We start from the raw sequence: 12,920 nt of genomic DNA, 5'->3' as shown, positions 1-12,920 counted from the left end.
CAGGTAGGATCTAGTTCCCCAACCTGCCCCCCTCAGGGATCGAACCTGCCCCCCTCAGCTCCAGCACTGGAAGCCAGGAGTCCCAGCCACTGGACCACCCGGGAAGTCCCCTCAACATTTTCCTTCAGCTCAACTTTTTATTAAGTTTTACACTAATTTATTTACCATGACACTCGTGAGATTTGACATCTCACTTACATTTTTACTAAAAGCTCCCTAAAACAAATACTTACTATTATTAATGTTATGTGAGCCGAGTTCATTTTGCACACCCCTGGGGTTATTCTGCACCACTCTGTGGGAAACAATAAATATCTGTTCAATGAATAAACGACTTGAAGCCTCACATCCTCTCCCCAGATAATAGCAGCAGCCACAACTGAACTTGAGCCTTAGATTTCACGGAGCAGTTCCTCTTCTATCTTACTTGATCCTCTTAACCACCCGGTGAAGCAGGAAGTATTAGTCCCATTTTCCAGATAAGGAAATGAGAAGCCACAGAGGTTAAGTGGCTTGCCCAAGTTTATGCAGCTACTAAGTGACTGAGGGAGGACCTAAACCCAGGTCTTTCCGTACCAAATCCCACTCCGTCTCCACCAAGGCAGGTCCACCTTGCAGATTCAGGCTCCCAAAGAAACATAAGCAGGGAAAGGGTAAGGCCCTACAAGCCTGTTCTTCACAAGTCAGTCACCTCCTCTCTCCCTCCACTCTAGTTTTTTTTTTTACGTATAGTTGATTTACAATGTTGTATTAATTTCTGCTGTATAGCAAAATGATTCACTTATACCTATATACAGATTCTTTTTAAAATTCTTTTCCATGATGGTTTATCACAAGATATTGAATACAGCTCCCTCTGCTATACAGTAGGCCTTTGTTGTGTATCCATTCTATCTATAAGCGTTTGTATCTGCTAACCCCAAACTCCCAGCCCACCTCTCTCCCCACCCCCCACTCTGGCAATCACGAGTCTGTTCTCTCTGAGTCTGCTTCTCGTGTGTAGGTAGGTTCATTTGTGTTACCTCCTCTCTCAGTTGAACACTGAAGACTTTGTAAAACATGAATTCTCACAGCACAGGACAGTAAACCGGGGTGCCAGAGATGGCAAACACGGCTCCGCCACAGATTATTATGATGAATGTTTGGTAAGTTCAGAACTGCAGTTTTCTCCCAGATAAAATGGGACCAGGAAATCCCCAGAAGTCCAGTGGTTAGGATTCAGTGCTTTCAGTGCCAGGGCCTGGGTCAATCCCTGGTCGGGGAACTAAGATTCTACAATTCACAGAGTACAGCCAAAATTTTTTTTAAATAAATAAAATTTTAAAATGAGATGGGACCATGAACAGTACCTACTTCTCAGTTATTTCTGATATGGTCAAATGGGATAGTGCATTAAAACCCTTAGCACAATGTCTGCCACATATAAAGCTACCTATTAATTATAGTATTATCAGCAGCATTCTATTAGAAGGGAAATGCACAGAAAATTGCCTCTTACCCTGCACTCAAAATAATTCCCCTGGCCAAGCAGTGAATAAACTAAGTAAGTAATTGCCTATGATGTACTGGTTAAACCCAGAAACTTTGCCTGGGTCTCAATCCCAAGCAAAAATTACTTTTAGGAGCTAAATAACCTCTCTGCTGACCAAAATTGCTCACTCAAGAGCCAGGATTCTCTTTGCTTAGGAAACCTTGGGTAGTCCATGGTTATCTTTATCATAGGGCTAAGCTTGAAGTCAGCTCAAAGTCACAGTCTAACCATAAACCAATTTGCTCTGTTTTCTTAAATTGCCTGCAAACAAAACATAATCATTTGATTTTTTCCATTGTTGTTCTGAAGCAAAACAAAAATGTTTAAAGTTGCCTCTATGAGAATTTAACAAGCAATTTTGAAGGAGTCAAAATATTTTTTGTACTCTGGATAAAACAGGTAGGTAAGCAGACTTAAAGATTAGCTACAGTAGATAATAAACACAAACAGTTATTATTCACCAGGAAACAAGAAGACAAAAGAAAAGCAAATCCAAAACACCGTAAGACCAAAAAAACAGCTATCAATCACCAGTTCAGTTTTTTGGTTTTTGGTTTTCATTTTAAAGCAGTCCACGATCAAGCTGATTTCAAAAAAAATCTGTCGGGACTACTTTTCTCAAGAGAAGGAGACCAAGGGTGGGGGAGTGAGTTGGATAGCTTTGTCACATTGCCTAAAACATACACACAAACCAAAATTAGTGCGCAAAAATGCTAGGAGAATGGGTGAAGTCATTGCAAACAGTCAAGTCTGCATGTTGGAATCATCCCCGGCCATCCTTCCTGCCTCGGAGAAAGGAGATAAGAAAACAGGTTCAAAAATTGCTTTTCCAGCCCTACTAAGCACTGCGTCTTCTAGCATCTCAGCTTGCCTGCTTCTGTATCTATCCTCATGAATGCCCAGAGTGCATGTTTTCCACAACTTGTCCATTTTTTTAACCTGCTACTGTTGATTTCATTTTAAAACATACACATACACACACACAATCCAAGCCTTACTAAACCAACCAAATGTTAGGGAAACAGTCAGACCCTTCACCCACATTTTCTAAGTGTATAAGCTTTGAAAACCTCAAATATGACTTTCCATCTCAAAAATGATTTGACTTTTTTAACTTTTTATTTTATATTGGAGGAAATAGCTGATAACAATGTTGTGATAGTTTCAGGTGGACAGTAAAGGCGATCAGCCAAACATATACATGGAAAATATGATTTGACTTGGAAAACTCGAGGGCTTCCCTGGCGGCTCAGTGGTAAAGAATCTACCTGTCAAAGCAGGAGACATGGATTTGATTCCTGACCCAGGAAGATCCCAGAAAAAGATGGAAAAAAGAAAAACTTTATTCACACCCACAGTTTCAGGAGTACACAGTGAGGCAGCGCTGTGCCTACAGTAAAATTAAGAGCACAGTGAAAAATGGAAAAAAAAAATCCTGAAAATCAGAGACACAGGCAAGGAACACAGGTTTCAATCCCATCCCAATTCCTCTATGGTCTTGCCAGGTGGCCTCAGTCCAATCACAGTCTTCCCTGGGCCTCAAAAGCCTTATCTTTAAAAAAAAAAAAAAAAAGGAATTTGAGCTAACTTGAAGTCTGGTCCAGCTCAAAAATGCACTGACTCCCTGAAATAGCCAACATCAAAATGAACTGTCGAACATGGATTTTGAAGACGCTTTTTCAGAAAGCCTTTTAGATTTCCCATTTTATAATGCATCCAAAAACAAGAAATAGAGTCCTCAAGTTTCTACAGAACAAATTAGAGAGGAAGGAAATATCTAAATAGGGGACAAGTGTCGCATGGCAAGATGCTATTGAAACACAAGGAAGGATTGGGCAAGAAATAAATTTACCCAAGAAACTTTTCGCTGATTCCAAACAGAGTCAGCAACCACTATGACCCATGCAAAATGATAAATACTATAATAAGATATATTTGCACCAAAGTAAACTAAATGAAGTATCTGGTACAAGAGATCCTCAATATGAGGCTATATTTTTTTAATCTCATATACTGTTCTCCATGAATTTCCTTATAGGGACAAGGAGAAAGTCCATACACACTGTACCTTAATGATAATCCCACCTGGACGCCCTTTCATGTTCACAAGGCTATTTCAGACACTGGCCAGTGAAAGCCCCTCAGACAATCCCATGGGGCAGCTGGGGTGTGTGTGTTCAGTCGCACTGAACTCTTTGCAACCTCCTGGACTATAGGCCACCAGGCTCCTCTGTCCATGGAATTTCCAAAGCAAGAATGCTGGAATGGGTTTCTCCTTCCTCCTCGAGAGGATCTTCCCAACCCAGGGATCAAACCCACGTCTCTTGCATCTCCTGCCTTGTAGGCGGCCTCTTTACCGCTGAGCCAACCAGGGAAACCCATGGTGCAGGTGGTCCCCTTCTACAAGAGCAATTAACTGAGGATGGAGGCGACTGAACTTGGCCCTGGAGCTGGTCTTCTGAAACATCTAATCCGACATTCTCGGTAGGAGGTCACCGTGCCTTCCAGGCCTTCCGGAGAGACTGGTCAAAGCCTGCCCAGGAAAACCGTGAAGGGTCATTGACAACCAGAGAGCCCTCTGGGTGCGGAGAGCTAATGGAGCCCCCAGGCCCTAGCCACCTTCCTGTCCCGCCTGCTGGGCTGCATTGCTGCCCCAAGGCTGATGTTTCCGCTCTCAGGCAATCTTCTTATTTGTGCTTGAAAAGTTTTCCCTTGTAGTAAACCATGACGGCAAAGAATCAAAAATGTACAGAAAGATACATACGTGTATACGTATAACCGAATCACTTTCCAGTACACGTGAAATTAACACAATATTCTAAACCAACTAGACTTCAAGAAAGAAAGAAAAAGGAAGGGTCCTGGGATGGGGAGGGGGGTAGTTTTCCCTGAAGCCAGGTTCCCTCCCCCAGTCAATAACTCGCTTCCCAGGTTTCAAACATCCTGTTCTTGGAGCTGCCGTCTGTACAAAAGAAGAGACATTTTTTCCTTCACAAAACGCCAAGGCCCTTTCCATCGCGGGTTCAAGACCATAGCAGGCTCCTAGAAGGGGACGAACGCGCTGGTTCAGCTGCCGCGGCGGGGCTGGGCGATTCTGCTTTTTCACTTCTCTCCTTCCAGTTCCCTATCTGTGAAACGGCGACATCGCTCAGCTGCCCTGCCTCACCCCGTGGGAACGCCATGAAGGGGAAACGGCGCTTTTCAGAAGGATGGATCACCGAAAGGCCAGGCACAGCATTATCTGAAAGGCGAAGCTCGAGAACAGGGCGCGCGGCGGGTAGGGGAAGCCGGCGCCCCCAGTGCACGAATTAAACACCCAGGGAAAGCAGGCAGCTTCTCAGGGAGAAGGACCGTCGCTCGGAGGCACGCCTGCGAGGGGCCACCTTCTCCCGGGGCTGCAACTTTCCCCAGAAGCAGCGCCCGCGGCCCGGAGGCCCCGCGCCTCGCCCACCACCCGCGGCGGCCCCGGCCCCGGCCCCGGCTCCCCCTCGGCCGCAGCCGCAGCGGCCCTTCGGCCCCGCCCCTCGGCCCCCGCAGGCCGGGTCGGAGGTCGGCCGCCGCTCCGCCAGGCCGGCCCGGCTCCGCGGTCGGAGCTCTCGGCAAACACGCCCCCTCCGGCCGCCTCGGCCCGGCGAGCCGGGCCCGCGCCCGCCAGATGTGACCAGCTCGAGGCCGGGCCGGGCCAGAGGCTGCCTGCAGCCCGCGCAGGGGGCGGCCACGGCGAGGCTCCGGACCCCCACCCCGGGACCCCCGAGCCAGCCGCCCTCCTTTGGGGACGCGGGAGCCGGGGAAAGGGCTGGGGCGCCGGCGCGAGAGGCCGGCCTCCAGGAGGGGAGGGCCCCGGGGACGCGGAGCCCCCCCGAACCCCGGCCATCTCCCCCGATCCCCGCAATCAGGACGCACCCGGGCAGGTGCAGGGGCTTCCAGTCCCGCCCCCCCACCTCCTCGCGCCCCCCACCACCACCCCCGCCCTGGAGCCCACCACCCGGCGGCTCACCTGGCCCAAGTGTAACAGCAGCAGCAGCGGCGGCAGCGCCCAGCGCAGCCCGGGCGAGCGCGGAGGCGGCCGCGCCTCCCGCGCCGCCGGCTTCATGCCCCGCGCGCCCTGGAACGTGCCTGGGACGCGCGAGCCGGGCCCCGCCGTGCGCCCGAGCCCCGGCGCCTGAGTCACCGCCTCCAGCCGCCGCCTCCGCCTCCGCCTCCTCCCGCCGGTCCGCCTCGTCCCCGCTCCGCCCGCCCCGGGCTTCCCCGGGGACATGGCAGCAGCGGCGGCGGCGGCGGCCACACGGCGGAGCCCCGCGCGGCTGCGGCGGGGGGGACGCGTCCCCGGACGCGTAGGGGCTTCGCAGGGCGGAGCAAGCAGCGCCCACCCCCGGCGCGCGGCGCCCGGATCCCGGCTCCCGAGGCCCCGGCGGCTCCCGCTGCCTCCTCCGCGCGTCATGCGGCTCGGGCTGCAGGGAGCCGCGGCGAGCGCTCAGCCCCCTCCCTTCCCCCTCCCCCTCTGAATATTCATCGCTTCCTCCCGCCCGGGCCGGCCAGGCGGCTGCCGAGCTCCGCGGCCCCTCGCCGCCCTCCCGCTGCAGCCCCCGCCCCCGCCGGGCCGGCCGAGCCGCTGGGAGGGGGCGGCGGCGCGACCCGCGCGCGCCCGGGCGTCTCCCCTCCCGGCGGGCAGAGGAAGCACCCCCGCCTCGCCCGCCTTCTCCGCCCAGCCCTCCCACATTCCTGGGACTCGGCACCCGGGACGCGGCTCCCGAACCACGAGCCTGTACCCTCGACCCCGGCTCCGGGGCCCTCAGGTTTGGGTCGCCAGATGTTGACCGAGACCCCTCCCGAGGTCACAGCCAGGCCTGCGTTCAGATGGCACCCCAGCGCTGGCCTGCTTGACCTGACCAGGCGGTGGCTTAATGGTGCATGAACCCCTAAATTGCAGGAGATGTGCGGTGTGTTGTCTTAACCCGACCGCCCCCCCCATCCCCGGGCCAGGGAGGCTAAAAGCGGGCCGTTGGAGCGGATCCAGAGATGAGCACCCGACTCTGCCATAGGGTAAACCTGGCCCTGCTAGTGGTACTAGCTGTGTGACCTGCGGAGAGGCGTCTCACCTCTCTGCGCCTCCTGTCTTCATCTGTAACGTGAGGATAATGCTAGCATCTGGCCAGAGAGACTTGACCATCCCGTGAAATAATGAAGGGAAAAGTCCTAAACCCCAGGCCGGACACTGACACGCAGTGGGCTTCCATCAACAGTAGCTCTTCCAGCAGCTTCCATCACATTTTCAAAGAAGTCCGCTACTGGAAAAGGGTTAAAGATTACTGCAGATGTTATGCCCCTGCACAGAGGAGAGAAGTGAGGATCTGAGAGACTTGAGCCTGTTGCCCAAGAAAAAGTAATGAGTGAAAAGGCCAAACAAGGAGTGCTGGGGAGACAGAGGTGAATTCCAACCAGAGGGAGAGGTGACACGTGAGCTGGGCTTTGAGGGATGGGTTGAATTTCACCAGGCAGTTAGAGGCGGGGCAGTGGCCCAGGAAGTGGGAGCAACTTGGCAAAAAAACCCAGGAGGTGGATGCTTCAGGCTTGGCCTTCTGAGAAGCAGGGAATGGGAGGTTGAGGGGTTCATATATAGGGGAGACTTTGAAAGGCAAAATAATAAGTGTGGGCTAGATTTGGACGCAAACCACCAGGTGGCCAGCACGGCCTCCAGGTACCCCTTGTGCTTCAGGTTTGCTATTTGGGAGATGGGCGCCCGTCTTCACTCCCAGGGCACCACACATAGAAAACATAAGGCAAGGGGACCTCACACGTTTACTGCAATACCTTGCCATCTTTTGTGTAAACATGGTGTACTGATCGTAATTCATCAGGAATGCTGTTCCTTCCTGACTCTTCCCCTTCTCAGGGCAGAGATAGGTGGTTTGAAAGGCATTCCTGTTGATGACAGCAGGAGGTGGGGAGGGGGGAAAGCATCACTTACCGCGGGTGCTTCCGGGTCTTCAGGTTGCCCCAGATACTCACAGACCCTGTGGACCCCAAGAATTCATCCAGGCCTCCCCAGCTTCACGTGTATACGTGCTCAGTCACTCAGTCAGGTCCAACTCTTTTGTGACCCCATGGACTGTAGCCCGCCAGGCTCCTCTGTCCATGGGATTCTCCAGGCAAGAATACTGGAGTGGGTTGCCATTTCCTTCTCCAGGGGATCTTCCCGATCCAGGACTCCAACCCATATCTCTTGCATCTCCTGCATTGGCAGGCAGATTCTTTACCACTAGGCCACCTCAGAAGCTTCCCACCACTTCATGGAGGGTCTGCAAACAGCCCTGGAGACGCTTGCACACACTTGGATTTTCTCCTGGATGAAATACAATGCTCATGGTTGTGTTGGCCAGAACTGCATTTCTCCACAACATGGCGATGAAAGAGAATAAACAGTATTTTCAGGAAAGGGAGTTAAGACCTGAATAATCCTGCTGGGTCATAAATAGGTGTGGTATAAACTCCCTGAGGGCAGGGATCGGGCCTTTCTCTCCCTAGCTGCCCTACAACCCCTTGCTCAGTGCCTTACCCATGGCAGGAACCCACCATTTGTGCAGCTGCCTGATTGTGTAAATGAATCCAGGGCAACATGGTGTGAAAATTCATTTTTCCCCAAGGATGAACTAGGAAAGGACCATTCTCTCTGCAGAAGGATTTGAGACTAGGTTCCAGTGTAGAGGTCTCCTCCTCCGATGTCACCTCCGCTAGAACTTCCCAGGTGTCCCAACCCTGAACTGAGTACCCTTTTCCCTCCATGGTCCCTGTGCTAACCTTATCTACCACACTGGACTCTAAGTAAGACCCTTGAAGACAGGGCCTGCCTCTTATTGGTCACTGTATCCTCAGCACTTAATAGTCACACATATAATATTTATTTAGCTGAATTGATTGCATTCCTTTGAATAGCAAACTAAGGTGTTCAATATACATCTGTTCATGTGCACACACACGCACACACCAAATTCTATTTGTAAGCAGCTTTCCGGGAAGAAATTTGCTGTGTAAAGTTCAAGGTACATTCTCTTTGGGAGTATATAATGATATTTGACCTTTTAATCATGTCTACCCTCAAGCAAAATCTTTGCTGAATACAAAGTGCGCAGGGACTGAAAAAAGCACGAGGTTGGAGGGAAGGCTTCCTGGATGTGTTGCAAAATGGGCCAATAAGAATCACCCAGTGGCTTGTTATACATTCCGGTGCCTTTCCTTAGACTGCGTCTGTCCTTTTCACCAGCTCCCCGGGTCATTCTTTGTGTGAAGCAGGATTGTGCTGTGCGCTATGCTCAGTCATGTCCAACTCTTTGTGACCCCATGGACTCACCCGCCCACCAGGCTTCTCTGTCCATGAAGGGTGGGAGACACTGTTTATCCTGTGGCTGGCCCACACTGCATCCCTACTAATAACAGAGACCATTGATCAAGGTCTACCTAGGTGCCAGTCACACTGGAGGTACTTTACAACCATTGTTTCTACTGCTCACAACAGCGCCTAGAATAGGTATCATTATCAATATTTGAGGAGCAAAAAACTACCACTCAGAGAGGCTTAGTTACCTATACAAGATCACACAGCTTCAGAGAGTCAAAACCAGGATCTGAAGCTCTATCTTACTTGCCACTATGCCATGGTGACCCTCGCCTTGACCTTTGAAGGTAAGTTAATATAAAGTGTTCTATGCATTGGCTGTTGTTATTACTTTTCTCCTGACTCTTTTGGGCCTCAGTTTCCCCAGTTTTAAAACAGGAAGGGACAGAAAGTACAAGCCTTTTCACTTCATCCCCCGAGAATGGGGCACAGGCAAGGCAACCATGTTTAATGACAGGTCCGCCAACCCAGCAGGAAGCAAGCCCTCTGGGCACCAGCCTGGAACCAGGTCACAGGCCCCGCAGGGAGTCCATTCAGCCTGGCAACCCTCCGTTTATTTTAAAAGCCACCATGAGCAAACCATTCTCCAAAGCCCTCCTAAGCGGAATGGAATGTTTCTTGGGAGTCTGATTAGCTAATGTTGCAGGCATGGCTGCCCTGAGACCTTCCTGCCTCACAGACTTGAACTGAATCAGAATGGAAAGGAAGACTTTTAGAAAGTTCTTTAAAAAAAATTTAAAAAGTAGCACTTCATCTTTATAAGAGTAACAGGATGTTTCCTGTGGACTAATAACTGGGCTGTAGTTAGAAATCCTTTTTGTCCACCAGACCTCAGTTCCTCCCAGAAGAGTACCTGAATCACCTGCCCGCGCCAAGCCTTGGCGAGGCCTTTGTCATTCCTGCCTTCAAGTACTTGCAACAATAAGCATGTTCATATGTCTTTTTTATTATTATTATTATTGCAGTATAACTGCTTTACAATGTTGTGTTGCTTTCTGCTGTACAAAGAAGTGAGTCCTCACCTTCTTGAGCCAACCTCCCATCACCACCCCCCCATCCCACCCTCTAGGTCATCACAGAGCACCGAACTGAGCCCCCTGTGTATACAGCAGCTTCCCACAAGCTCTCTGTTTTACAGCTAGCTGGTAGTGTATATATGTCAGTCCTAATCAATTCATCTCACCCTCCCCTCCCCCCCACCATGTCCACATGGTCTGTTCTCTTTATCCGCTTCTGTATTCCTGTCTTGCAAATAGGTTCAACTGTATGTACCATTTTTCTTGATTCCATGTATATGCATTAATAAATGATATTTGTTTTTCTCTTTCTGACTTACTTCACTCTGTATAACAGTCTCTAGGTCCACCCACCTGGCCAAAAATGACCCCATTTCATTATTTTTTCTGGCTGAGTAATATTCCGGGTGTGTGTGTGTTATGCTGAGACAGGAAACAAAGCTGAGTTACAAGGAAAAAGTAGCACGTGACACATTTCAGAGTGTGGCGAGAAGAGAGCCATTGCTCTCAAGAGTCCCCTGCCTTTCCCACATTTCCGTAACCACAGGGATGAGCCCACTGGCTTCTGCACTCTCAGCTGTTAGGTCTTGACCCAAGCTCCCAGGGAGCCCAGTACCTTCACATTCTACCAGAACAAATTAAAGAAAGACCCAGGGTTTGGGGGTACCTGGGAACACAAGGAGTCTGTTGGCAAGGAGACTTGGAGCCTAGTGGATAAGAGGCTTTTGTCGAGGGCTTGAGAAGACTTCCACACAAAGACTAGAAGTGCCAGGCAGCGGGCAAGAGGCTGTCAAGCCTGTAGCTGAAAACATCACCTCCAACAAAGAAAGGACTGAGAAGTATAAAGATAAGAAGAGGGAGACTAAGCAGGGGGCCCAGGGGCCCAGGGCTTCCTGGCAGCTGGGTTCTTCCAGGCTTGTTAAAAATAATTTTTTTCAGGTTTGAAAAGAAATGTCATTTTTTTTTCCAGGTTGAAAAGAAAATCTTAATCACACTGGGCTGGATATATACAACACCTAGGCCCCTTCAGTTAGTGTAAGAAATCAACTTGTGTGGGAATGACTGTATAGTGGAGTCCTGCCAGTAGAGAAGAAAATACCCTAAATCCAAATAAGCAAAGAAAAATCATATTTGGCAATATAGTTACATTATGTATATAAAAGGTATATATGTGCATGTATATATCATGTTAGACTGATATATGCATGATCTTTGGTCATGGCAATAAAGTCTAATGGGTATGAGTATGGACCCTGAGGTCAGCTGCCTGGGTTCATACCCTGGTCCTGCCGTGTTATTAGCTGCGTAACACTGGACAAGTTACCTAAGTCCTCTATGCCTTAATATCTTTATCTGTAAATGAGGATGTTCTTGATGACATTATCTGCCTCAAAGGATTTTTATAAGAATTAAAATAGTTAAATCACTGATAGTACTGCCTAGAATAAAGTAAGTAGCATGTAGGTATTTGCCGTTATTCAAGTATCTTTTTGGTAGATCTGAGATGGATGGTGTAATGGGGGGAGGGGGACATGTCCTTTGGATCAGGTATTCATAGGTCCAAGTCCTGTGCTTGCTGTGTAACTTTGGCCTCCATTTCCTCATATAAAGAGTGGGATGATAATTCATTGTGGTAAAGATAAAAGGAAATGTCACATGTAAAGTGCCTGGCACATATTCCAGAAGATCCAAGTGGTAAAGGCATGGTAATTAATGGAAAGAAAAAGGAAGGAAATTGGGAGTCAGAACCCTAGTATTTCATTGCCTGTCAGAGCACAGACAAATCATTCCTCTTGGGCTTGGTTTCTTTTTTTATTTAATATATATTTATTTATTTGGCTACATGGGGTCTTGGTTGTGGCCTGTGGGATCTGGTTCCCTGACCAGGAATCGAACCCAGGCCTGCTACACTGGGAATTTGGAGTCTTAGCCACTGGACCACCAGGGCTTGGTTTCTTGTTTTATAAAACATGGCTTAGAATAAGTGTATCAGTCAGGATGGGCTAGGTTATGCTGCAGTAACAAACATCTCTCCAAACATGGGAGACTGAAAGCCACAAACACGTGTCTTCTCACACCATGTCCTCACAGGCCAGCAGAGGGCCAGGCTCCATACCATTCACCCCAGGAGCTGTCTTCTATAACAGATGCTATCTGAAACATCGCCAGTAGCAGTGGCAAACAGAAAAACAGCTTTGGAGAATCGAACAGTCAATTAAATACTCTATCCTGAAAGTGACCCTGATTTCTTTTGCCCACGGATCACTACCCAGAACTAGTCATATGGCTCCACTCCACTACAAAGGGGCCAGGAAGTACAATCCTACCAGGTGCCCAGAAAGCAGAGCTAGAAAAGTCTAGTGAATGGTACTCATGACCATCACAGTGACAGAGCCTTGCAAACCTGACAGCTGAAACTATGGCCCCCTGGGGAGAAGCATGCCATTCCCCTGGGAACCTGTTAAAAATGCAGAATTTCTGGTCCCACCCGAGACCTACACCTACGGAGATGGTTAATTTGATGAGGGGGCCCGGGAATGCCCGGATATCTTGGAAAACGCTATTGCTGATTTGTTTGTGAGGGTGCTTCCCAGAAGAGCCTCACATCTGAATCAATGAGCTGAGTAAAGCAGACGGCCCTCCCCAGTGTGGGAGGGTCTCATCCAATCTGTTGAGGGCCTGAATAGAAGAAAAAGGCGGAGGAGGGTTGAGTTCTTTCTCGGCCTGACGGTTTGAGTGGGACAGTGATCGTCTCCTGCCCTGGTGCTCCTGGTTCTCAGACCTCCAGGCTCAGACCGGAAACTGCACCATTAGCTCTCGAGCCTTGGAACTTCACCCACCAGCTTTCCTGGGTTTGCAGTTTTCAGGTGACAAGTCATGGGGCTTCTCAGTCTCCATAATCACATGAACCAAAACCTTATTTTATTTGTGTGTGTGTGTATATATATATATTTTTTTTTTTTTTTTTTAGGGCTTCCCT

General features: G+C 49.6%; 1 protein-coding gene across 1 annotated transcript in view; it reads right to left on the bottom strand.

The window, feature by feature from the left end:
* PTPRJ (protein tyrosine phosphatase receptor type J) overlaps positions 1-5,973 on the bottom strand; it is a 175,954-nt gene extending 169,981 nt beyond the window's left edge. The window contains exon 1 of the mRNA XM_081538864.1: positions 5,529-5,973. Within this exon, the coding sequence (XP_081394990.1) occupies positions 5,529-5,972 (444 nt within the window). The 5' untranslated portion in view covers position 5,973. The remainder of the gene's footprint in view (positions 1-5,528) is intronic.
* Between the last annotated feature and the right edge of the window lie 6,947 nt (positions 5,974-12,920).

This window comes from Giraffa tippelskirchi, chromosome 11, assembly GCF_054371585.1.
Source record: "Giraffa tippelskirchi isolate mGirTip1 chromosome 11, T2T-mGirTip1v1.2.pri, whole genome shotgun sequence".
Lineage (NCBI taxonomy): Eukaryota > Metazoa > Chordata > Mammalia > Artiodactyla > Giraffidae > Giraffa > Giraffa tippelskirchi.
Note: the sequence above shows the minus strand (reverse complement) of the source record. Positions and strands in the feature narration are given on the sequence as shown.